This window comes from Fundulus heteroclitus, chromosome 10 (genome assembly GCF_011125445.2).
Source record: "Fundulus heteroclitus isolate FHET01 chromosome 10, MU-UCD_Fhet_4.1, whole genome shotgun sequence".
NCBI lineage: Eukaryota > Metazoa > Chordata > Actinopteri > Cyprinodontiformes > Fundulidae > Fundulus > Fundulus heteroclitus.
In genome coordinates this window covers 201,803-228,848 of record NC_046370.1, presented here as the reverse complement: position 1 = coordinate 228,848, position 27,046 = coordinate 201,803, and the positions used below count along the sequence as shown (strand labels likewise).

General features: G+C 40.0%; 1 protein-coding gene across 2 annotated transcripts in view; it reads left to right on the top strand.

Moving 5' to 3' along the window:
* LOC105926602 (ankyrin repeat and fibronectin type-III domain-containing protein 1) overlaps positions 1–27,046 on the top strand; it is a 212,641-nt gene that overhangs the window by 40,173 nt on the left and 145,422 nt on the right. For both annotated transcript variants that reach the window (XM_036141705.1, XM_036141704.1), the window contains 2 exons: positions 7,598–7,779; positions 16,553–16,791. In XM_036141705.1, coding sequence (XP_035997598.1) covers positions 7,598–7,779; positions 16,553–16,791 — 421 coding nt within the window. The remainder of the gene's footprint in view (positions 1–7,597; positions 7,780–16,552; positions 16,792–27,046) is intronic.

The following is a 27,046-nucleotide window of genomic DNA, read 5'->3' as shown; positions in this document are numbered from 1 at the left end:
TCAGAGTAAAATGACAAAGCAATCACGTTTGGAGTTAATCTGGATAATAGCCTGAGAAATAAAATAGTTTTTCCATCTGCTGGTCCTGGCTTTGGGCTGTCTGAATCTATTCCCAGATGGCAGGAGCTCAAATCCGCCTTGAAGGGGCTGATAATGGGAGCGAAGTTCTCCTGCTTTTTGTGTGACTCTGGTTTGAAATGTTTCTGGTATTCTGGTAATTTGATATCAATATTTTTCACCAGTTACTTGTACTGTTAGTTTCACCATGTGTCTGTTTACTACCAAACCAGCTGCTAAAAGCAAATGTAGGGACAGACTTTAAAGGAGCAATAAGCAATTTTCTTCACCACTAGGTGGGGCTTGAGTGCGTCTGTAGACCAAAACAAGATGTGCATCAAGCCTAAAGTCTAGATTTTGGTGACATTTAGTTTAACGTGGGAGCTCTCACACCTGACCAGGTCCATCCATCCATCTGTCCTTTATTTGATCATCCAACCATCCATCCATCCATCCTTTATTTTATCATCCATCCATCCATCCACCCATCCATCCATCCATTCATTCATCCATCCATCCTTTATTTGATCAACCATCCATCCTTTGTTTGATTATCCATCCATCTATCCATCCATTATTTGATTATCCATCCATCTATCCATCCATTATTTGATTATCCATCCATCTATCCATCCATTATTTGATTATCCATCCATCCATCCATCCATCCATCCATCCATCCATCCATCCATCCATCCATCCATCCATCCATCCATCCTTTATTTGATTATCCATCCATCCATCCATCCATCCACCCATCCATCCATCCATCCATCCATCCATCCATCCATCCATCCATCCATCCATCCATCCATCCATCCATCCATCCATCCATCCATCCATTCTTTATTTGATTATCCATCCATCCATTCTTTATTTGATTATCCATCCATCCATTCTTTATTTGATTATCCATCCATCCATCCATCCATCCTTTATTTGATCATTCATCCATCCATCCATCCATCATCCATCATCCATCCATCCATCCATCCATCCATCCATCCATCCATCCATCCATCCATCCATCCATCCATCCATCCATCCATCCATCCATCCATCCATTCATCCAATGCTTTCCTGTGAAACATACATAAAAGCTGGTTACACTTTTTTATTTAGAGTACATCTGTGTAGAAAATTAACTAAAATAAGTCAAGGGATTTATGTATATTGTTGTAACCCTAACCCTAAGGCAGAATTATTTCTATATTTAGTTGTTAGCGAAAGCGTAGTGCCTTTATTTTATGTTGTGTTTTAAAAATAATACTGAGTTAACATCGTAAACTGTCTCAAGCATTTTATTCTAGCACGTTTAGCATGATTTGCATCACTTACAGCGGTCCGTCTGTCTTCCCTGTCGAGTTCGTAGTTCCTTACCCTAACTTGGAGAATTTCAAGACCTCAAACATTTCCTAATCCACCAACTCCCATGACTTTGAACTCAAAGGAATAAAGCTGAAGACCAGTTCAAACTTCTCTTTTTAAAAGTAGCAGCCTCAATGAGCGACCAGCCTGGCCCTTCCTTTTTAAGCACCTCGCTGACATTGAAAATAGTCAAGCAACTCTTGTTCATTTAGCAACAGCTTTACACCCCAGGAGGCTTGTCAGTTTGACCTGGTTGCGCTGCCTGTTGGTGATTTCAAAACGATGGGATTTTCAGTTTCCAACCTGCCAGTTGCCGATCAGAGCCGTCAAGCTTTGTCATCCAATTCCAGTCACCAGCTGATTTCTCTACGCAGCTATAGCAAAAAGCCTTGCTTTTAATTTGTTTATTGCAGTAGGATAATCTTAAATTTAACATTTTAGAAAAACATTTATTGCGCTCACTTAACTATGGGCAGAAAAATTATTGTTTTCATCAAGATGACATGCACCATTAATTATTGGCATAAAAATTCCTTGAAATTGTTTGTTTCTGTAAAAGATGGAAATAAAAGATTTGTTTTAGTACTGTAAAATTTTACTAATTTATGTTGATCAGAGTCTGAAGAACCTTGTGAATGATCCTGTAAACACTGATTTTACAGAAAGGCCTATTTCTCTTAGCCACTGTTCAAAATGGGAAAAAAAAGAGAACATGCCATTCAAGTGCAGCAGGCGATTTCATAGGTTAGAGAATTACTGCGAGGAAAAAAAAACTTTTCACGGATGGACAGGGAGAAAAAAAAAAAACATCCCTGAAATCCACTGTTGGAGAATTGCCGCTGTTTCAGATTAATTTGTGGATTTTTCCACATCTTTACCGGTTACCATTGGCTGTGAAGGGCAGTGGTCATGGAGACTCGGCGTACTAAGTGCTAAAATGGTTCAGCACCACAGACAGCGCTCCGTACAGCAGCTGCCAAGCATTTCCATTCACTGACATTCTCATTCAAGCACATTTCTGTCAACCCAAACAGCAGCTCTGAGCTATGGTCAGCTTTCTTTTTTTCTTTTTTTTTCACAGAGAGGTTTTAAAGTGTCACGGTTGACAAATGGTTGGACTCTTGCACATAGAAGCCAGAGGGATGCACGTTCTACTTTTAGCTTTAAAATGGGTCACTAATACAAACCGCTGCAATGTTCTGGGTCTGGAATGTGTGCTTGTGGATGTGAGAGAATGGCACATTTCCCCCCGGCGGCGACGGCCAGTCGGAGAACAGAAGCTTTTGTGAGACATCTTCTGAGTTTTCAGTCAAGCAGGAAGAAATGTGGCCCAGAGACGAGGAAAACAAAGCAGACCGGTGTGCTCTGAAAACCACACGAATAAAGTAATTTGCTGACATGTGGGCTATCGGAATAACACTTAAAATAAAAAAAAACTTCCCACTCGTGTTTTTTTTCTCCACATATCATGACTCAGTTGCTTCCTCTGCCTTCTTAACAACCCTTCTGTCTGTCACTCTTAACAAGACCTGTTTATTCCCTGCATATTTTCAGTTAATGCGACATAGAAAACAAATATAGCCGTTTTCCAGAAGACGGCGTGAAAGGCAACAGATCTAAAAACACAAGTGTTTTGTTTTTTCCCGTCCAACTCAGAGGTGGCGCTGAGGGTATAGATTGCTGCTGGGAGGCAAAAAGAAACTAGCCTCTCCGCTCCTCATCGCTGCTCTCCCCCTCTCGTCGCATCCTCTTCGTTTTCACCCTCTTTTTTTGTAGTCAGTGTCGCTTAGCAACAGGTTTGTTGGATGAGCGCAACCCAAATTGTGGCCTGGGACGACTGTGTGCGTTATCATCTCGATGTGCCGGTGGGAGGCCGACAACTGTGTTTGTGCAAATGAAGAGAGTGCGGCTGGCTGTAAGTGTTTACCGGTGCACTCTTAGCTGTTTCACCTCAAGGCACCTTCAAGGAGTGTGCATGTGTGCGTCTGCCTGTGTGATTGTGCTCCAGGCAAATACTCCCCCCCCCCCCACACCCACACTAGTCAGTATGGATCGCCGAGGAGTGAGAAAGTTGTCAGCTTCCACTGTTATCAAAGTGTTGATGCGTGTGTTTCCTGCCTGCATGTATAGAAAGCTTGAAAGCAGGTAGTCTTCTGACTTTGGATCCCTTCCAGAGATTCTTTAAACTCCAAGTCAAATATTCCCGACCCCTGGGCACTCGCATTTTCCACCAGGTTGTAGTTTAATAGCTGACAGTGGGCTGATGTCAGTGCATTGCTTCTGAGACCTGCGGATGTGCTGACCCAGGACCTGCTCTGGGTTGATCTAATTGATCCCTAGAGTTAAATAACCCCGAGCCTGCAATATATACTGCAGCACATTGAGAGAAGTAAAATAGGTTTGCTTCCCTCACTGCCCAATTTTACAAAAAAAAAAAAGATTCATAAGAATGCAGTTATTTTTCATATATATATATATATATATATATATAGTGTGTGTGTGTATATATATATATATATATATATAGTGTGTGTGTATATATTATGTAATTATATATCTATCTCTCTAGTGTGTAATATATCTGTTATATATCTTGTTTCTATCTCTCGTGTCTCTATCTCTCTGTCTCTCTTCTATAGTGTGTCTCTATTGTATCTCTCTCTCTGTCGGTATCTCTCTCTCTGTCTTCTATCTCCCTATTCTCTCTCTTCTGTGTCTCTCTCTCTCTCTGCTCTCTCTCTTATCTCTCTATCTTCTCTCTCTCTCTTCTCCTCTCTATTATCTCTCTCTCTATCTCTTTTTTTTTTTTTTTTTTCTTGCGTAAAAGCAGATTTTATTTTCTTTAATTTTTTTAGCTGGTAGTCTTTTAGGGTTTCTGGAGGAGTGGCAGGAAGAAAATGCTGGTGAAGATTCTCAGTCATCCAGGTCATGGTCATTAAAAAAAAAAAAGTAAAACACAAAACAATTGGACTTGTTTTTCGTAGTTGAAGACGTTTCGCTTCCTCTCCTGGAAGCTTTCAATCAGTTCGATTGAATTTGCATGTTATCTAAGCCATTACCAGGCCTTTGTTTGGCAGTAGTATAAAGCTTGTTACTCCACATTACTCCAGACTTTTTGAATTGAGAAAGCTTCCGGAAGAGGAAGCGAAACGTCTTCAACTACGGAAAACAAGTCCAGTTGCTTTGTTTTTTACCTTTTTTTGGAATGGCCGGAAGAAACCAGAAACCATGAATGGGAAGAAGGTGCTCTGGTGACGATTAGAAAACAAATATTTTCACATCAGCCTGAACGCACCGTTTCACCCCATGGTGAAACACGACGGTGACCGCATCATGATCTGGGCATGCTCTGCCTAATCAGGAACATGGAAGCTGACCAGAGTTGATGGGAAGATGGTTGCAGATACATTTGAGCTCTTTTGCAAAGAAAAGGACAAAAAAATGTCTCTACAAGTGGTTTAGACATTCCCCAAAAGACCCACAGCTTTAATGGCGGTGACAAAAGGGGCTAAATACTAATGCACACCACTTTATTAAGATCTTTATTTGTGAAATTTGTCCTTCCACTGTAGAGAGATGCTCAACTTAGTGTTGGTCTATCACATAAAACCCCAGGAAAATATATTAAAGTCTGAGGTTAAAATGTATAAAAGTTGAATCCACTGAGTTTTCCATATAAACTCAAACACAGCAGTTCTAATTTGGGCTCCAGCTGTTGAATATTTTACTGGTCTGCTACTTCACGTACATGCGCTCCATCAGGAGTTGCCAACGTTTCTTCTGTCCACACTATGCACATATCAGCGCCCACAATCTGCAATCACTTTAGTTATTTATTATTTATGTATCAGAAGGTATTTCCAGTGCATTTGATATGCATAAAAAAGCTGAGCTCTCACTTTGGTGCTTAATACTTCTTGTCCAAAGATGAGTCGTCAGGATGTCTGTACCTTCGAGTAAAATGTTGACATTTTGTCCTCCAGCAGTTATAGACTAAAAAAAAAACACAAACGATTTCTGAGATCTATTGTTGGAGTGGGGCTTCATTTCCTCTGGTGGTTGGAATCGATGCACAGCGATCATCCAGAACAGCCGCCTTGCGTAGCTGACGTTTCAAACATGGCTGCTGGTGGCGTCTCGCCTCCTGACCGCCTCGCCTTACCTGCCATGAAACATGCAGGGTTGCCTCAGGTGACTCTGACTGGTTGTCTCTACACTGGCTGGAAGTTCTCATGGAAACATCTGGAATTTGATTGACTTCTTTTCCAGGGCTTGAAAATATTTATCAATGTATATGTTTTCAGACATTTTTCTCATTGTCTTAAAAGTTCCATCCATCCGTCCGTCCATTCTTTATTTGGTCATCCATCCGTCCGTCCGTCCATCCATCCATCCATCCATCCATCTATCCTTTATTTAATTATCCATCCATCCATCCATCCATCCATCCTTTATTTGATTATCCACCCATCATCCATCCATCCATTCTTTATTTGATTATACATTCATTTGATTATCCATCCATCCATCTATCCATCCATCCTTTATTTGATTATCCATTCATTTAATTATCCATCCATCCATCCATCCTTTGTTTGATTATCTATCTATCCATCCATCCATCCTTTATTTGATTATCCATTCATTTAATTATCCATCCATCCATCCATCCTTTGTTTGATTATCTATCTATCCATCCATCCATCCTTTATTTGATTATCCATCCATCCATCCATCCATCCATCCCTCATTTGATCGTTCATCCATCCATCCATCCATCCATCCATCCATCCATCCATCCATCCCTCATTTGATCGTTCATCCATCCATCCATCCATCCATCCATCCATCCGTCCTTTATTTGATTATCTATCTATCCATCCATCCATCCATCCATCCATCATCCATCCATCCATCCTTTATTTGATTATCTATTCATCCATCCATCCATCCTTCATTTGATCGTTCATCCATCCATCCATCCATCCATCCATCCATCCATCCATCCATCCATCCATCCTTTATTTGATTATCCACCCATCATCCATCCATCCATTCTTTATTTGATTATACATTCATTTGATTATCCATCCATCCATCTATCCATCCATCCTTTATTTGATTATCCATTCATTTAATTATCCATCCATCCATCCATCCTTTATTTGATTATCTATCCATCCATCCATCCATCCATCCATCCATCCATCCATCCATCCATCCATCCATCCATCCTTTATTTGATTATCCACCCATCATCCATCCATCCATTCTTTATTTGATTATACATTCATTTGATTATCCATCCATCCATCCATCCATCCATCCATCCATCCATCCATCCATCCTTTATTTGATTATCCATCCATCCATCCATCCATCCATCCATCCATCCATCCATCCATCCATCCATCCATCCATCCATCCATCCATCCATCCATCTGTTTGAAATTATTTGCATTGCCAGTGTATCTTCCTTAAAGAGCTAATGCTTTCCTGTGAAACATACATAAAAGCTGGTTACACTTTTTTATTTAGAGTACATCTGTGTAGAAAATGAACTAAAATAAGGGAAGCCATTCAATTAAACTTTATTTATATAGCGCCAATTCATGAAACATGTCATCTCAAGGCACTTTAAAAAGTCAAAATCAATTATATTATACAAATTGGTCAAAAATGTCCTATATAAGGGAACCAGTTGATTGCTTCAAATTCCCGACAAGCAGCATTCACTTCTGGAGAAGCCCGTTATGTATAATGTTGTGCTTTTGTTTTGTTGTAGCACTTATTAAGCTGTTCCCTTTATTGTCTCTATTGATTTCTGATGTAGAGTGTGTGGTATCGGCTGCAATGATGAATCAATAGTTTTCGTTATCTGGAAGAACCTCGGCCTGATTAAGCAGTGGTGGAAGCCGTTTCTCTATCGATCCGTGAAGACGCTCTTCTTTGTCATTAATAGGAGGCTGTGTGAATGCCTGGCTGTGTGTTTGTGTGTCCAAGATGGAATCATGTTGGATGTTGTGTAATGACTTCACTAATGCTGTGTTCAGTTTTTTTGTTGGCCGCTCTCCCACAGTGGTTGTTTGAATGTTCAATACGACAGTGACAATTGTTTTCATTTCAATAAACTAAAAAGATCAACCTCATGCTTTATGTCTCCTTCTTGAAGGTCCCTGGAAAGGAAGCTGCAGAGACCCCTACTGGCGAAGTCTCGTACTCTCCCCAGCATCCCCCAGTCTCCAACTGTCTCCAGGGTCCACCACTCTGACTTGATTGGTGGGAGTCCTCCCCGCAGGAAAAACCCTCCGTCTGCCGCCAGCCAATCAAAGGCCTGCACTCTGCCTCCTGCAGGTAAACAGAAAGACGAGGCGACAACATAACAACATCAGCTATTTATTTCAGCTTTTAGAGGTTTGGGGTGAGGGGGAAAAAAGCACCAGACTGCTGCTCTTGTTGATCTTTGTTGCCATTTAATTGTTTTTACACTTTCAGGGCTTTTACTGTGGCTTCAATTAGTGTTTTTCAGAGGAGAGATGAAGGTGGTGTATGTCTTCTTCACTGATTGTTTGACATCTGGAACTAACAAAAACTACCTCCTTGTATTTGATTAAAACATGGTGGGGCAGTAATACATGACTGAAAGGTAAATGAGTTAGACATTTGTGAAGATTTGGATCCAGAACAGTGAAAACCTTTCCAGAGAGGCCTGTTGATATATATGGAAAAATCTGTATTAGGTTAAGATATTGGCGGTGTATACAACTGTAGCGCCACACATTGTGACTGTTAAAGAACCTTTGATGTGCTGGATTTTAACTAATATGTAATAAAACTAATCATCATTCATCAACGTTTTAAACAGTTATTTTCCAACTTCCTGCAGGCAGGAATACACAGACAGGAGGTTTGGTTTTAGCTCTTATTTTTCCTTCTATCCTGTTCTTACACTGCTACAGCTAACATTATTGTTAGCATCTCCGTTTAGACAAGAACAATTTCCTTGATTTATATTGCAGTGATTCACAACCTGTCATCTCAGGGTACTTTACAAGGCCAATTCAGGCAAATCATCCAGACAAGTTGGGTAAAAGTTTTCTCTCTAAGGAAACCCAGCAGGTTGCATCAAGTCTCTCCAAGCAGCATTCACTCCTCCTGAAAGAGCGTAGAGCCACAGTGGACAGTCGTCTGCATTGTTGATGGCTTTGCAGCAATCCCTCATACTGAGCATGCATGAAGCGACAGTGGAGAGGAAAACTCTCCTTTAACAGGGAGGAGAACCTCCAGCAGAACCAGAACCAGGCTCAGTGTGAACGCTCATCTGCCTCCACCCACTGGGGCTTAGAGAAGACAGAGCAGAGACACAGAAAGAAACACTGAGTACGTTCTGTGTGAGAAAAGTTAAAAGGTAATGGCAGTAGTAGCTCCTCTGGTGGCTTGATCTAGGAAATAAAGTTCTGAGCCAGTTTTCTGGTCTACAGGATGAAACAGAGCACATATAGTTAGTCGCAGTAGAAGCTCCGCCGATAACTAGATGTCTAGGAGAAAGACGGGATAACCACTGCAAAGTTTCTGCAGCCACATAACGTATTTTTCAGACAATAAGTCACACCTTTTTACATAGTTTGGCCGAACCTGCGACTCATAGTCAGGTGCGACATATGTAGCAATTTAAAAAAATTTTTTTTTACTAGTGTCCTGTCTGGCAGTGTAGCATTAATAATTTGTCTTCATGCCAAAAACAGCCCAACAGATTTTACTTTCACAAGTGGAGCCTTACTGCTTTCGCCATAGTTCGCTTTGCTTGATTTCTACATGCAAATAGCTTTATTATAATTTATAAAGAAAGTAGAAGAGAGAAAGAAAGGAAAGAAGAAAAAAAGGAGAAAAGGTGAAAGAAAGAGGAGGTCAAAGGGAGAGAATGATAAAACACCACCAGTCTGCTTCTTCACCTGCAAACAGATGATGAACAGTACAACCAGCGGATAAAGTATTACAGATACAATAAAGTAGCGTCTTTATACCATCACTGAAGTACATACAGTACTAATTATTACGACATGTATTTAGTGACAGCTGAAGATAACAATAGGGGTTATAGAGCAATTTAAATGCTAAATCATGCTGACCAACATGAAACTAGTAGTAAACATTACCGTCTAACAGCTACAAGAGTTTTCTCCCTCTGTATGACACTTTTTTTTGACTGATGTGACTTATAGTCTGAAAAATACGGTATGTGAAGTTAGCAGCAATGATAGAAATGATTGTATATATCACACTGAGCTTTAGGGAAGTTAAGAAAGCCTCATTGAGGTGAACGGCTAGTGAGACAAACGCCCCATATTAGCTGATTTTTGCTAGGGAGGAGGCTACCAGAAGAACACCCTTACTCTGTTTATAATGAACCGAACTTGTGAACTTTTATTGATCAGATGCAGCAGTAATTTCTTGGAAAATATACAGAACTGTCTTTAAGTGCTCTATTTCAAGGTTTATTTTTGTTTTTTGTTGGTTCTGATCCTGATCAGTGATTAGGTTTATTTTCCTGTTTTCCAAACTCGAAGCTGGCCCATTCCTTCGTGCTCCAGGTAAAACGCTGACTACTCACGAATACTGCACATAACACTACACGTGAAGTAACGATATCTTGAACTTCAGGTCACATTATTCTTTTACAAAATTGTAAAGTGCATAGGAGCCCAAACTAAAGTCTTCTCAGACATGTCAAACATGACCCATTTATCTCACCTTTCCCCCCCGTTCCTGTTCCGATTCTTTGATATTTGCATCACATGACTGAGCTCAACGCATCGGGTTGTCTCAGAGGTGGCAGATGTAGTACCTCCTCCGCCTCATTCTCTCTGCTCTCTCTCTCTTTCTCTCCTTCTCGGTTGTAAATCAAACAACGTTTTCTTACCTGAAAGGAAAAACAATGCACAGAGAATCCTGAAGCTGAAGCCTCCCGACACAGAGTGAAAGGAAAATGTCTCCCTGTAAAGGAGAAAATGCTTTATGGGTAACTGCAGTGAAATCTGGTTCTACCAAGGAGATGAATATATAAATATATATAAATAAATAGATGTAGATATAAATGTTGTGTGTTTTTCTTAAAATGACATTTAGCTTATGACTTATCATGCAAACCTATATTAGGTGGAATTACAAAGAGGATATTGACAAAGAACGGCTACTCTCTCATTTTCTTTGTCCAAATTTTAATCAAAGTTGCCATGACCTTGTTTAGAGATTAATTTCATTCTAGACAGATTTGGTTTCCGGCACTTCAAGGACAAATAGAACTCAATTAACCTTTCAGGGATTTTTTTTTATGATGGCTTTTTCCCCGTCTGGGTTCTAAAAATATTACAGCCGATATTCGATCTGTTTCAAAGCGTTTAGTTAAAGCCGGTGTTTAATGCTTGGCGATAAAGTTATTAGGGGAAAGCGCCTCGTTGCCCCCGTCTAGACCACGTTGGAACAATGACAGTGTTATTTTATCAAGAAGCCCACTTTATTAAAGGAGCGTGAGCTCCATCCATCATCGCCTTAATCCAATAAATCCTTCCTGTTGCCTCGTCTAATGATCCCAGACTGAACCGTCTGCAGTTGCTTGATTTGGACCCAAGTCCTGCCATTTTTTTTTTGAAGATGTTAACCGCCCGTGTCTCTCTCTCTCTCTCTCTCTCTCTCTCTCTCTCTCTCTGCTGTTTCCCCTTGTTCGGCTGTTGCTCCGATGCAAATATATCAAATTAAAGAACTCGGTCTCACGTGGCTCCTTGTTGCCTAGCAACTACTGTCATCGACCATGATGCGACCTCGCTCTCTCCACCACTCTTTATCCCTGCAGGAGCGGGAAGACAACTTTTTTTTTTTTTTTTTTACATTTTTTTTTTTTATTCTCCCCCTGCTTCTTGGTTTAATAACCGAGTCACACTTCATTCAGAGATTTAAGCCGCGGCTGATATTAGTGAGGACTGCTCAGTGGGAGGAACTCAGCCGTCGCTCTGTCACAGTGTAATTCAGCCGTGGAGGCCAGGTGTGTTCTGGCAGCTTCTCAGTGGAAATGACACCAATATCTTTTCCACTCTGAAGATGATTTTGGTATTTGACACAGCATAAAAAAAATATATAAAAGATATCAGATTTCAGTTTTTCTTACACACGGGGAGTGGGATTGCAGCCAGTTTGTCGTTTTTTAAGATACACAAAAGCTATGTCTTCAGTGTTTCTCCTCCTTGGCATCCTGTGTGTTTCAGGAAGTTGGTCCCTGGATTGATTTGACCAGATTGGCTCTCTGAAAGTCTACATTCAGCCACCGCCTTGCAATCTCTTCTTTTTTCTTCCTGTCTTAACTCTGAAATACAACAGCAGCAAACGGTGTGAGCCAGCTGTTGCTGTTGGCTGCAACACTGAACACGAGTTGTCCTGCATTCCTGGCATCTGGTGGTTCTGCAGAGCCACTGTTGTTTTCTATGGCGGCGACGCTGCAGCGGCAAAACTTCTGCACGCAGTATTTCTTCAGCTCATGTGGGATAAATATGGTCCCATCTGGTTTTTTCTCCGCTCCACTTTATGTGCACGGTGCCTTGCAAATCCATTCGTACCCCTTTTGTAGCATTAAACAGTAAACTTGGCTGTATTTAATGGGCTTTTATGTGACAGACCAACGATCAGTCAGTGGAGCACTTTACACCCCAAAAAGTGACCAAAGAGCTTTACAGGTCCATAGAACAAATGAAATAAACACATAAAAGAAGAAATTAAATATGTCTGCAGTAAAACTTGTAGAGTAAGAGCAATTAAAACAATAAAGAAAAATAAAAGAAGATGGCATCCTGACATTCCTGCATAACTGGAATTAAAATCTAAGTTAAAAAGACAAAAAGTCTGTAAAAGAGATTTTAAAATTTGTGAAGTAAATTACTATTAGACCATTTATGTCTGGCTCCCCCTACACACAACCCAGAAGAAAGAGTTGCCTTTAGAAGTAAAGACTAGGTGACTGGATAAGTTCCACATTTGTCTACCGTATTTTTTGGACCATAAGGCACACCGGATTATAAAACCATTAATATTCTTCCCAAGTGAATTCGATTTTTTTGCACTTAAAATAAGAACAATTCATCTCCATCATCTTATTTCAAGTGCAGGATATCTAATTATCTTATTTTAGGGGTATAAATACTAATTTCACCGGCTAATAGTCTTATTTAGCTGCTCAAATCAAGGAAAAATATACTAATTTCAAGAAAATTTTACTTACTTTTAGTTCGCTTTAAAGCAGTGCGCCCGTCCACTTCCACAGCTCTTTATCCGTCTCTGTCAGGAGGACAGAGTAGCTGGACTACACTGCCTTGTTTCTAACATAAGGCCAAAATAAATGTAACTTTTATATTGAATTAACTTACTAGGTTTATTGTTGCTAGCGCGTACTCCAGGCTGCCTTACATGAATGCACTTCTAGTTTAGACATTACAGTCAGGCAGTCTGGTAGACAGCTCAGGGGTCCTATCAGGTAGTGACACAGTGTACCGTAATGCTCTGAATATCCATTGAGCGGAGCGGCTTCGTTGCTAACCAAAGTCGTATTTACACATTTTTTTCAGTAAGCACAACGGTGATCATAGATAAGGCGCACCGCATTATAAGTGAGCCTTATAGTCCAATAAATACGGTAATTCATTCTCAGCATCATAAAACCAGGGAGCCCAGCAGGAGGTTCTGGTCCAGTTTAAATCAGGTCAGGTTCTACAACAACATCCAGAGCTCTGATCATCATCTGGACCTGGAGAGAGGATGGACCTCCTGCAGACCTACCAGGACATGGACGTCCACCTGGACTGACAGGCTGGACCAGGAGAGCATTGATCAGAGAAGCAGGAGGACCATGGTGGCTCTGGAGGAGCTGCAGAGACCCACAGCTCAGGTGGGAGAATCTGTTGATGGGACTGCTGTTAGTGATGCACAAAATTGACCTTTGTGGAAGAATGGAGAGAAAACAGGAAGACCATAACAGCTCCTGTTTGCCACAAACCCCCCTGGGCGGACTCAGTAAAGAGGAAGACAAAGGTTCTCTGGTCAGATTAGAACAAAATCACAGATTTTGAGCTTCATCCACAATGCTACCACAGTACATCGCCTCCAGCTCAGCATCCTTATGGGGAATCATGCAGGTCAAACCTTTTACCAGAGCTGCAATGGAAGGGTTTAGATCAAAGTACTCATGCATTAGAATGGCCTAGTCCAAGTCCTGACCCACATCCAACTGAGAACATGTGCCAATAATAACATATTGCTTTTTATGGACGCTTTCCATCCAGTCTATCAGAGCTTGAGATGCTCTGGGTTGAAGAATCAACGTTTTCATATGCAAAGCTGGTTGAGACTCATGCCCCCAAAGATTTACTGCTGTAATTTCAGCAAAAGGGGTTGTCACAAGGGCAACTCGGTACAAATGGTGCTGGTCTATTGCATAGAATCCCAACATGATGCCCTCAGATTTGTACTTACATTACAGTTTTGAAGAGTTCAAAAGATATAGATGCCGTATGGCGAGACACCACAGAGCAAATTCTAACCATAGACTGTTTCCATCCCTGAAATATTTGACTTTAAGCACCGTTCATTCCCAAAATTCTGATTGTATACCTTAATTTCCTTTGGATTTACATGAAACGTGCCCGCTCTGAGAAATTTGTCTTTTCTCCCACATTCATTGGCATGTATCTGCTGCTCAGACTGCTTCCTGCAGCTCTCTGAGGAGCGTTCCCTCTGACAGCAGAGCAGGCAGCAGCCGCAGCGCTTTGCTGGGATTTATGTCTGCAGACAGGAGCTCTGTTGGCATCTTGCTGTCAAGAGAGTCTGAGGAAAACATCGGAAACCTGATGGAAAAAAAACGTCCCTTAGGTTTTATGGGGGGAAAAAATTAACTTTGCTGCATGTTGTAGAATTCTGTCAGAGGTGTGCTTGTAACGAACGGATCAGAGGAACGTTATTTACCGGGCAGAACAGAACTCTGACACACACAAACAGCTTGGCTTGGTCTTACGGTCAGGAATGGGACAACACTCCAGAGAGGCATTGTGTCGTGGCTTTGCAGCACCGGGTTCTGTGTGGGTTCTCTCCAGGTGCACCGGTTCCTCCTTCTGGCTATAAAGATGCACCCTAGGGGAACTCGGGATGCTAAATTGACTATTGTTATGGTCCATAAATTAAAGTGTCTCACAGGACGCTTAACAATGCAAGTCCAGACCAGTGGCTCTGGTTGAACTGAGGACATTTTTACCCAGAGCAAACCAAAAAAGATGGGAACCCTGGCCAAAATGAACCCCGTCACAGCCCAAACGGATATTTGAGGTGTTGAGGAAGCTTTCCGCTCATGAAGGGGTGCATATGTGGCGTCTTGCACAAAAATGGGTTCAGACTCTTATTTTTTTCCATAAAAATCCCGCTTTAAAACTTAAATGCAAATAAATGTAACAAACATTGACCATAAACACAACAACATGCTTCCAGTTTCTTGATTGAAGTAAATCAAGAATGTTTTATACTCCTCAACATAGATGAGTTTTTCTTTTTTTGATCCCTGAAAAGAGAAGGAAAGGTCTATGAGAGTTTTTCCTATTTGATTTCCAGGTGAAGCATAGTGGTGGCAGCATCATGCTGTGGGGAAGCTTTTCTTTAGCAGGGGCAGAGAAGCTGGTCTGAGTTAATTAGAAGACAGATAAAGCTAAAAACAGGAAAATCCTCTTGCACCACAGATGATTTAAAGGCTGCTCTGTCTCCTGAAGCTCTGCACAGGCCAACCAGAGACTGGAAACCCCCTTTGGGCGTAATTTTATCAGAACCCTTACAACAAAAGCTCAGTTTTCCCCTGTGTTAAAATAAGGAACGCTGAGCATCTCTTAAAATTATATTTTGGTCTCGGTTTCACAAATAAGAAGCTCTTAAATCTTTCAGCATCAAATTATTATTGGTATCAGGACACTGAGACGATTGCACAAACCACTGTAGGACTTTATTCTCGTAATATAACGACTTTTATTTTTTGCAGTGTTATTTATTCTTGTACCCAATATTATGACTTTATTTTCTTAATTTCCAGAAAAAGAGTTGTACCATCGTAGATTAAAGAAAATGAATTATTGACCTCAAAAGAATACATTTCCATCAAAAACTCTGATATTTTTAGACTAATTACATATGTATGTGTAAAAAAGATTAGATGTTCTCTGATGTTGAAATGTAAAAATTCAGGATGACATGTCAAATTGTCCATAATTAAAGGCATAAATTTGCCATATTAAAACTACGATATTCTCTGACATTTTATCGCGTGACCCCCAAGGGTCCCCGCATCGGTGTAGATCATTGCGTGTCCATGTTTTAAATCGGCCTAGTCAAAGCGCAGGCCTAAATCCAAATCAGAACCTGATGCAGAACTTTAAAACGGATGTTCCCAGAACCTTTCCCTTTGACTGAGCCTGAACTCTGTTGCAAAGAAGAAAGGGCAAAAAAACCTCCGTCTCCAGATGTGCGAAGCGGCTGGATTTAACAAATTAATAAACGTGAGAAAGTTCAGGATGCTCAGATGGGTCCATGAGGCATTATGGGTCCTGATTTCTCTTGCTGTGACGTCTTGATGCAGACAGCTTATGACGCTCGCCTCACATACGCTTAATCAGCCGGTGTCGACCAGAGAGCCTTCATTAACGGCTTAATGAGGGCCGTTGGACTCTGACAAGATGTTTGACAACCGTCGGATGGAGAGCGATGGAAGTGGAATGTGATTGGTGCAGCCGAGCTGTTCTGACAGCGCCGATCCGTCTCCATTGTGTGGCAGGGAGTGTGTCGCTGCAGAACCCCTGCTTCGCCTTTTGTTGTAAACGAGCCATTATTTCTGTCCAGCCGCCGCAATCACGAGCAAGTTGTTCAGGAGTGGAAGAATAATGCGGTTATAAAGTAACCGGGCCTTAAAGGAAGCTAAATTAAATTCCAGCCACATTTTATGGAGGCAGTCATCGGATGACAGCTTCCGATAATTGTGCCGTCCAATTTGTCTTGCTCTCATATATCTCCCTGTCTCTTTCCCTCGTCGCCTGCGCCCCCTCCTCTCTCCTTCCAGGGGAGCTCTGGCGTTTGGAGGACGACGCGGAGGGAGGCGACGACACCGACCAGAGTGGCGGCACCGAGGCCCGTCCTCGCTCCCAGTCGCCCTTCTCCCACTTCAGGGCGCGGTCCGCCTACCTCCGCAAGAGCATGTCGGCTGACGACCACCTGGACATGGGCCTGGACTACGGCTCAGGGAGAGCAGCCGAGGGCAAGACAACCCGCAACAACAAGGGCAAGCTGAAGAGGAACTTTGTGAGTGGGAACTCTTACCTGTTTTTGGAGCTTTTAGAGGAAGTAGATCTCTACGCTGCAAAAAGGGAACTAAATGTAGGCAACATTTTCTTGAAATTAGTGCGTTTGTCCTTGATTTGAGCAGGTAAATAAGATTATAAGCCTATGAAATAAGATTTGTGCACGTAAAACAGGATCTACTCATCTCCTTCATCTTATTTCAAGTGCAGGATAAATAATTATCTTATTTTAAGAGTTAAAACAATTATTCAACTGGCAGATAATCTTACGTCCCAGGTCAAATCAAGGAGAAATGCACCCGTTTGAAGAAAATTTTACCTGCTTTTAGTTCCCTTTTTGCAGTGTACAGAGGTGAACTTTGTTATAAAGCAACTTCTTAGAAGCACAAGCATGTCCATTGTGGCGTCTTTCGTGTTTAGCAGCCGGTTGAGTCCATTTACGGTAGGCAAGGTGTGGCCCTTCACCTGCTCTACCTGCATGTCTCTCTGCCTCTGGGTGAGATGAAAGGTACAAAGTAAAATCACAAATGTTAATATTAATGATAAATAAATAATAAATGGACTGAACATATAGAGCGCTTTTTCAGTCATGCTGAAATGTGAAAACTTCAAATGTGGCATGCAAAAAACAATTAAATCAGTATGGTAATGAAAACATCGTTTGGAGCTGCAGAGAGAAGCTTGCTTCTGATCAGAATCAGACTTTTTTTTTAGCTTGACTGGTCCTGATTGGTTAACCACCGGTCTGAAAATCACAAATCCAGTCCGTTTCTGACACACCCTGCCTACACTGCAAAACAGGGAACTAAAGAGTGAACGTATTTGTCCTTATATGAGCAGGTAAATAAGATTGTCTCCCAATGGAATATGATTTTAACACCTAAAATAGGAACTGCTCCTCTCCATCATCTTATTTCAAGTGCAGAGTTAAAATACTAATTCCATTGGCAGATCATCTTATTTAACTGCTCAGATCAAGGACAAATACATTAATTTCAAGAACATTTTACTTATTTTAGTTCAGTTCTTACAGTGTTTTCCCTCTCAGGCTGGTCTGACAGCAACACTATCCAGTGTCCAAGACTCAATATGAGAGCGGAGTGAAATAAATTCAGTGAAAAAACACAGAAGTAAAGGGTAATTTGGTAGGATATCTATCTATCTATCTATCTATCTATCTATCTATCTATCTATCTATCTATCTATCTATCTATCTATCTATCTATCTATCTATCTATCTATCTATCTATCTATCTATCTATCTATCTATCTATCTATCTATCTATCTATCTATCTATCTATCTATCTATCTATCTATCTATCTATCTATCGATCGATCGATCGATCGATCGATCGATCGATCTATGGTTTTCTGATGCCTTTTAATTTTCATTGTAATATTAATATATTATATATATTAATATAATTATATATTTTGATAATGGGCAGGTCAGCAGGTCGAGGCATTAATGAAGCCATAGATCAGAAATCGACCAAATGCTCCTCATCACTGCATTTTTTTTTATTTATGCAAAGTTTTTGCTCTTTATTTGACAGAGAAGACTCTAAAACTACAACTGAGCATTGAACAAAAGGTGAAGAAGCGCCAATTATCAAGCCGCTTCATTACATTTAAAGTGATTTATAAAAATCTGTAACTCAAAGGCCAGAGCTTAAGGAAGCTGTGGCATCATAAAGCTGTTTTTTGTCTAAGGCTTACTTCAGGAGATTGCTTAAATGCAATTACTTATAGAAAGATGCTGGTTTGGTTCTCCCTCTTCTTCATCTGTATAAAAGTGTGCTTCATAATTTATCAAGGAACATTTTTCCTAAATGCACATAATGTGTTGTGAAATGAGCTGAGAAACTGTTGGTGGAGCGGATGGATCAGCTGTTGCTGAAAAATGACCAGCAGCCGAGTCAGGAACATTTTCTGGTGTGGCTTTGAATGCAGAATAAGCTGCTTTAACCATTTCAGATGTAAACTAAGTGAGAGCCTGCTGCAGGAACAGCTTTATGTTTGTGTTTGTGTTATTATTTGCATAAGGAAAACCACTAAATCCTATAAACACGTCTCTAGGCGGGGGACAAAGCCCCACAGCGTGTTTTTCTCTGAATCAGGAAGATCAACAGCACAGAAAGAGTTCTGCTTCCAACAGACCTAAACTAAATCAGCTTTAAAGAAGCTTTCTTTCAGTCATTTCCAACTTTGTTTTTCCCTCTTTACTTGTTGAGCTTGGTCAGTGTTTCTGGTTCCAGTCTAAAGACTTAATAATAACTTTATGAGAATATATAATGAATGTTAAATGCTAAAACTCCAAGGAAGCGCTGCTGCTGCTTGTTGCAGTCATGCTTAGCCTCCTGGCTTAGAATCCAACAGATTAAACATAAACTTTAATCCCAAAGAATAAAATCTACATCTAAAAAATTAAATTGTCTTACACTGTCACAAAAAGTAAAAAAAAGTGAATATTTTAAAAATTAGCATTTTTATTTCAGAACACTTGTAATGTTAAGCAAAACAAATGAATAAAATTGACTTAAACTGAAGAAAATTTATCAGAAACAGATAACATTTGATCCCTCTCAAAAAATGTCTTCCATTTTTTTTAAATTACTTTTGAATTACTTTGAAATGTTTTTAATTTTAATAAATTTTAACCATTCTTTAAGTCTAAGTCTTTAAATATCTTATTGTTCTATTTTAGCTTGTCTGAGTTTTACTTGTCTATTTTAATTTTACTGTTATGTTCAGTTGTATCTACAGCACTTTGATGAATATGAATGTAATATTAAGGTACTTTATAAATAAAGGGGATATAGTATGGTAATTTGAGTAAATTTTACTCCGACAAATTTCTCAATCAAATGATAAATTACTTAATTTGTATCATTTATTTGCTAACAGCATGTAAGGAGGCTTAATCTTGTCTACTTGTTTTATAGTCGTCTGTTTTTAGTCAGTTCTCTATTGTTGCTTGACCTGCAGCTAAAAAAATAACTTTACTGTAGTAAACATGCATATTAGTCTGTTGTTGTAGTATACCTCCTTTTTATTTCTGTTTAGTTTAATAGTATTTAAGATATTTTGCACTTTACATAAAATCTCTGGATACAAGCCAGTGATAATCTGTGACTTTACAATATATAAATATATTTTCACAGGGTACAGTGTTTGCCGAACCCTTGAGCAGGGTCTCTTAATTATTTGCTCCTTCTGAGTGTATTTGACTAATAAAATGCTCTTTGAAAGAGTTACAAATGAATAGTAGTATAAATATGCATGAGATGTTTGAAATTAAAATTTTCTTATTAGCAGTTTTGGCAATTAAATTATCCTTTTCCGGGTGATAAAATATAAAAAGTTTATTTTTTTTATTTTTTTTATTCCACCACCTCAGGCCCTTAATGTAATTTGGAGTATATTATATTATTCAGAATATATGAATTTTTATGATATATATATATATATATATATATATATATATATATATATATATATATATATATATATAGACTTGAAGGTAAAAAATCAAATGTACTAAAACTATATAAATAATGTAATATGAATCAACAGTAGAGGTATACAAAATAAGCTTAAATGTAAATATTATTTAGGGACCCAGTGTGTTTTTTTTTTTTTTTTTTTTTTTTTTTTTACAGCTGAGCTACACAAAATACCTTCTTAATGAAAAAAATTTATATTTAAATTCTAGAAATAAAGATGTATAGATATGCAGGACTGCTAGAGGCTTATTACAGGCTTCTTGGCTGTAGCCTTAGCATGAAAGCATGACGGCCTCCCTTATTAATTAAGTGAATCTAAATGAGAGCACCGCATGCTGCTCTGGGCCTTCTGGGTGTGACGGTGCGCGACATTTTGCAGCAGGCTTGATGAAAAGGCATTAAACATTAAAGACCTTTTTTATTGTCCTTTGGTCATTTAATCCGGAAACCTTAGCCCTCATTAGCAGCCCAAACTTTGTAATTGACTCTTCAGGGCAGAAGTGCCACAGGACACCTGTGCAGGTAGACGACAGCTGGGAGGCTGTTTGTGTTTCCGCTGTGAGCTGCTGAACCCTGATGGACTAAATGAGGCTGGAAGGAAGCTCTTACCCTGATGACTGAACCTCAGGAGTTCGTTTTTTTTATTATTATTATAATCTTCAACGAAGGCCCAAGAGGTAAAACTCCTCGTCTGGCTTCGTTTGCCAGCTGACAGAAGTCCGTTGAGTAGACGAGCGAAATGGGGACCGCTCTGGAGGTGATGGCCTGCAGCCTGTGTGTCGGGGTGAGAGCTCCTCCATTCTTCTCTCAAAGCGACAGGCAACACCGGAGGCACCGACGGCGATGCCCCGTTAATTCATAATTCCTGCTTTTATAATATAGCAATGTGGGATTACATTAATTGGTTTAAACCATTATGCAGGATGATGCGTCAGGTGAATGCTTTTATTCGCGGAGCCCTTTTGTGCAGCCGCACATCTGCGAGCCACTTGGGGAAAAAAAGGCAAAAATAAAAAGCATTATAAGAGCGCATCAGGGATCCAGGTTACATGAGGCTGTGATGTGCTCCTGGATCCCCCACTTACCAACACCCTGCATACATTACTTTCAATAAAACCATAAAAAAGGGCTTTTTAAAACTCCAGACAGAGCCTCAGATGGACGGTCTTTCATTACTAAAATAATTACTCCCTACTTCCTGTCTTTTCTTTCATTGGCTTGGCTTTAGAAAATTCTCTGTGGATGCACAGGGTATGTTTGGAGCTGTGAATTATAGCTCAACACTTTCTTGCTCCACTGGCCTGGTGACAGCTGCAGCGTGGCCTCACAGAAGCAGCACTTATCTGGTCCGTTACTCGTTTTACTGCGAAGCTTTACTGTGACACAGCGGAGCAGCGGTGTCTTAATGTCTGGAATAATCTACCGTGTGCCAAAAACATTCAAATGAGCCTAGTTTCAGGAAGTTGCGGCACTTGCTGCACTTTTGTAACCCCCCTGATAAAGATGTGGTGAAATAAATAACATGTTATTGCAGTACCAATCTTGGTATTGCAATAAAATATGTTTAGAAAAAGATCAGAATTGATTAGTTCTTAACAAAATGACAAATGCTTTACGGATTCTGCTGACTGAACGGATGTGACTGAAGGACTGGGGTCGTCTGAGCCATTTCCATTGTGCTGGCAGGTTTCTATATTTGTTTGTGTATTTCTAGTTATTTTACACAGAACAGTAAATACACAGTTACAGTAATCTAACCCAGAGTGCTCTTACTTTAACAGTGCCACAGACTGGCACTGTTTTCTTTTTTGGGGGAAATTATAAGAATAAAATCATAATATTTATAAAATAAACATGTAAAATTATGAGAATAGAGTCTGGATCTTCTCTGGTCTGGGTTTGACAGGAAACCCTTGGCAATGTTATTTACTGTTAGACTTTACGTTGATGTTAAAATCTGATCTGAATCCATAGCCTTACATTTCTGCCATGAGTTGAGTAATTATCTCTTTTGGGTTTAAAAAGAATTACTTAATTATTTTTTTACCTGCATTGAACTTATGTCCAATTCACTCGTGGATGCAAAGAAAACTGACTTGGTGACTGTAGTGAACTGTGGGGATGTGATGACATAGAAAAAAAATGGTGTCATAAGCCTCATGTGAGATGTTGTAGCTAAAAGGCAAATATAGTTACTGAATAGAAGAAAGCGTTTAAGGACCCCCGCATGTGAAATTTGCTTACTCAGATTTATGATTACTGAATACAAGTAGCACGCCCCTCTGATAAAACATTTTAAGGTCGGATTGAGATGTTTTTGTATAATCTCCTTATGTTTTATGCAAGGAAGGAGGAGGCGGGGAAGTCTAAGGCTAACCTCCCACCTGACTCAGAGTAATGTAGTCACAGACCTGCAACAGCTGTTAATGCAGCTGGAGTGTATGAAGCACTGACAGGTTGTACGGCGTGCTGGACAGGGGATTTGATGCAAAAAATGGACAGACATCGCATTTAATGCACAATGTTCATGCAACAACACACACAGGAAAAGTTGCACAGAGCAGCAGCAGGTGTGTTAGAATTTCACGAAAACTGAAAACATGTCACACAAAAGCAAAGAGATTTAAATTTCATTTGCAGATTGTTTATTTTTTTCACTCAAACTCTGCTGTCCTGCAGCGTTTAGATCTGACACAGGTACAACACACCTGCATCACATGGCCGAGTCGCCTCCTGGGCTGAGTTGACAAAAAACGAACTGTAAAGCATTTGAGAGAGTTTATATTTTATCATAAAGGAGTACATTTGTTTTTGTATTGATCAGAGCATCTTGCAACATTTGATTGCAAATGATAGAGAAATAAGAAATGACCACGAGGATGATTTTTCTCAGCTTCTCATCAAAATGGACGAGACTGTCTGAGGAAATATCTCAGTATAAGATTATGTAACTGCTGTAAAAACATATTTATCTTAGAGTTTTTTTTACATTACTTTACCCGGAGTGCAGATAATTGGAGAGGGTGCTGTAGCATCTGCTCTCCTCGCTGCATCATTGTTTTAATTAAGTGAAATGAAAGCTGGCCAACAGTTTTGGGTTTGTCTTCTTCAGGCAAGAGAAACATTTATTTAATAGCTGTGTGTGTGTGTGTATATATATATATATATATATATATATATATATATATATATATATATATATATATATATATATCAGCCTGAAATGTTATTCGTCTGAATTGTTCTTTGAATATTAGACAGACGTCATTGCTTCCTGATTTTAAGTCTGTTTTAAAACGCGTCACATTTCAATCATTGTCCCTTTTCTACATTGAGTGTTTAAATATCAGCTTTTTGTCTTGTTTTTATCTCTTTATCTTTTTTTTTATGTGATTTATAAAAATAATTGCATTTAGAAGGCATCATATTGTCTCTCAGTGCTTTCCGTCTCCGTACCGTGTCTCTGAATGCGCACGCAGCCTCTTGAGAGCCCCTAAACTCCGTATTAGAGACGAGCTGGAAATTACACGAGTTTATGACTAAATCAAAGTCAAATTAAATCCACTGATTGTGTTTCTCTGTGATAATTGCCTATCGATTAATCAGTTCTCTTGTAATCTCTGTGTTATTGTGTGCAGTAAACACAACTAATCAGGACCAGGCATAAAAACAGATAACTAGCCGAGTGCTTGTAGACCGTGGCAACATGAGCTGGTGAAACCCTGACCTAAGTTCAATTCAATTCAATTCAATTTTATATAGCGCCAATTCATGAAACATGTCATCTCAAGGCACTTTACAAAGTTTACAAAGTCAAGTTCACCCTCTGCTGCTCGTGTCTCCAGAAATCTCTCTTTAGAGTAAACTTAGGGACTACGAGAACCGGTTTTTGTTGTGAAGTCCTCTATTAATCTCCTTGAATTAAAGGAAACTCCAGTCTTGAAGGGAGCATAGTGGGCTGGGTGATATGATTTGTGCGGATGTCATTGAAGATGAGAGAGAAAGTGACGGGAGCGAGGGAAGTGTGTTTGTACAGCTGCCAAACTGTGCATTATGCTAAAGTTAATTACCTTCTGTAACAGTATCAGCTCCTTTCCAGAAAACCATCCCCTCAACGCGCTCCCCCTCCTGGCGCAGAATATCTTGGTGTAACGTCTCAACTGCTGCCTCAGCGGTTTATGACAAAAGTGTGTTTTTAGTTTTACGTATTAGCAGGAGGCGCCGAAATCCTCCTCGCTCTGCTAACAACAGAAATCGCTGGTTTCACCATCCGGCCCTTAATGTCAACTTGCTCATTCAGACTGCAGAGCGTCTGGCAAAAATGGATATTTTGGGTTGACACGCAAGGTTTTATGTTTTTTGTCTTACAAAATGCACAATTTTGCAGCCAGTTTCCAGCAAGTGATTTTATTAAGCTTTGACCTGTGGATTTCAGCCTATTTCAGTTTCTCTATAGCAATCGTTTATTGTAAACGATTGCTTATTGTGTTTGCTGTAAAACAGGATTTTATTATTTTACAACAAAAGAAAAGCAGTCTCTGTTTTTTTATGTAGAGAACGTTGTCCCTTACCTTAATTCTGACCTCTCTACCCAGGTATTTGTTTTCTTCCCTTTTTCTATAAAGCATCTCGGTCCACTCAGTAAAATAAACGCAAATAAAGAAAGTTGTTGTTCCTATGGGGGGCGCAAGATGATCCAAATGTCCCACTTTACAATCAGTCATATATACTTGTTTTAATGTAAAAATGTTTTTTTCTATAAGATTTACAATTATTCTACATCAGAAAACACCCAAGTTTTTTCTCGCAAATATGTTAAATTAATCTAATTTCTTTTTTTTTTTTTTTTGCTTGAAAATTTCCTAAAATTTTTTAGAGCAGCCAGTTGTTGAAGTTTTAAAGATATCTCCAGCTCATTTAGGACGTAGTAAAGGTCGTCATTAAAACATGGCCCCGTTGTGGCTGCTATCTCGACTGTTATGGTTACAGAAAAGCGCTGCTGCATTGTGGGTAATTCAGCCGCAAAGACTGTCACATGGTAAACTCTCGCCTCCCGCGCTGTGATTGGTCGGTTAGGTTTTAGAACGGGGAGTCTGAGCCTGGCCAGACCGACAACCTGTGAATTGAATACACCTGATGGCACAAGTCAGTCTGGCTAATGTTTACAGATTGGATCGAAATGTTTTTGGGATAAAAAAAAATAAAATAATAATAATCGAATTGTACCGTTTATTCAGAATAGAACCACTGACATGCACGGAGCTACCACATTTCCCTAAAAAAACACTGAAGAAGTACCGTCACTGCCTGTAGCAGCAGCGTACGAGTTTGTCCTCCTAGCGCCTGGCATGGACTCTCACCAGGTTCTATTTGCGGTTGAAACATCTATTTTAATGTTTCTAGTAGAAAGGTTGTGTCGGGAGCTCAGACAGCTTTGCTTCCCGACACAACGTCTACCCACTCAAAGTGGAAATGTGTCACTTTCAACGCACTGCAGGTCAAGTTTGCCACATTCAGAATAACTTGATCCGGCACAGCGCCGTCTCAGTCGGGATACAGTTTCTTTCCCATTTAGATTGATCTGATCACAATAATCTGAACATTATGCATTTTTATTCTAAATCAGTGTGCAACTTGGAATTAGGCACCTTGGCCAGTGGCACATGGAGATTAGAAAGCAGGAGGTTGGAACCCACAACCTTTGGATTGCATGATGACTTCTCTACCCACGAAGCTGCAGGCGCCCTCCACTCAAGGATTCCACAACGTTAGCTAGTTACATTTAACTCTTCTTCACTGAGCAACAACTCCCACGACAAAAAGTGTCGTCACAGTAAACGGGTGCTGGGTTCTTGTGGCATCTTTAATTATAATACGTACGTTTGCACAATGATACTATGCGAGGTCGTAGCATGAGTGCAAATCTAGTTTCATTTATTCCTTACGGTGCGTCATCCAGTATTTGCATCCAGTCCTATAATTTGTCCTGATGTTACGTGACGCCTAAAGGACTGTGCTTTTATTTTTTATTTTTTTTATTACATTGTCCCCAATGGAGCCCGGAAAGCAGCTGCGTTCGCAAATTGCAGAGATCCCTATCCTGTGAGTCGATAACAGAAATGACCAAATCACAATTTAATCTACCGACACGTCGCGGATGGAAAGTAAAAATGTGCATTTTCGTTTTTTTGCGTGGAAATTTTATTTATGCACAAACACGTCTGCTGTGCGAACGCGCTCCACAGCAGTGAGTAACCTCCTAATCAAAGTACAGAGCGTATCATTTCTGCTGATTGGATGGCTGTAACGACACAGTGCCCCGTCCTCGGCTGTTTGCAGCGCCTCGCTCTGACACATCCTCTGATGACTCACAAAGTATCTCAAACAAATGAAACAAGGGGAGTCAATTTACCCGTGGAAGAAGTGAATGCAAATAACAATTTGTCACGACTTCCTGATTTGCTGGAAATCAACAGGAAACGCCACAAGACTCTTAACAGACAAATGATTTGGTGAGATAAAACCTCCACATCCAGGACTCCTTTATGCCCCACAGGCAGAGAACTCAGTGGTTTCTGGATTCATTAATAAACGTCATGATATTCAGCCCCTGGCCTGCGCTGCTTTAAGCTGCCTGTGGTTAAGTGGTCTCTGGGTTTTATGCATTTATCCTGCAAAGAATGGAGGCTTCAGCCAGTGACAACATAATAAACACACACACAGAGAGCATCTTGCTCTCATACAAATAT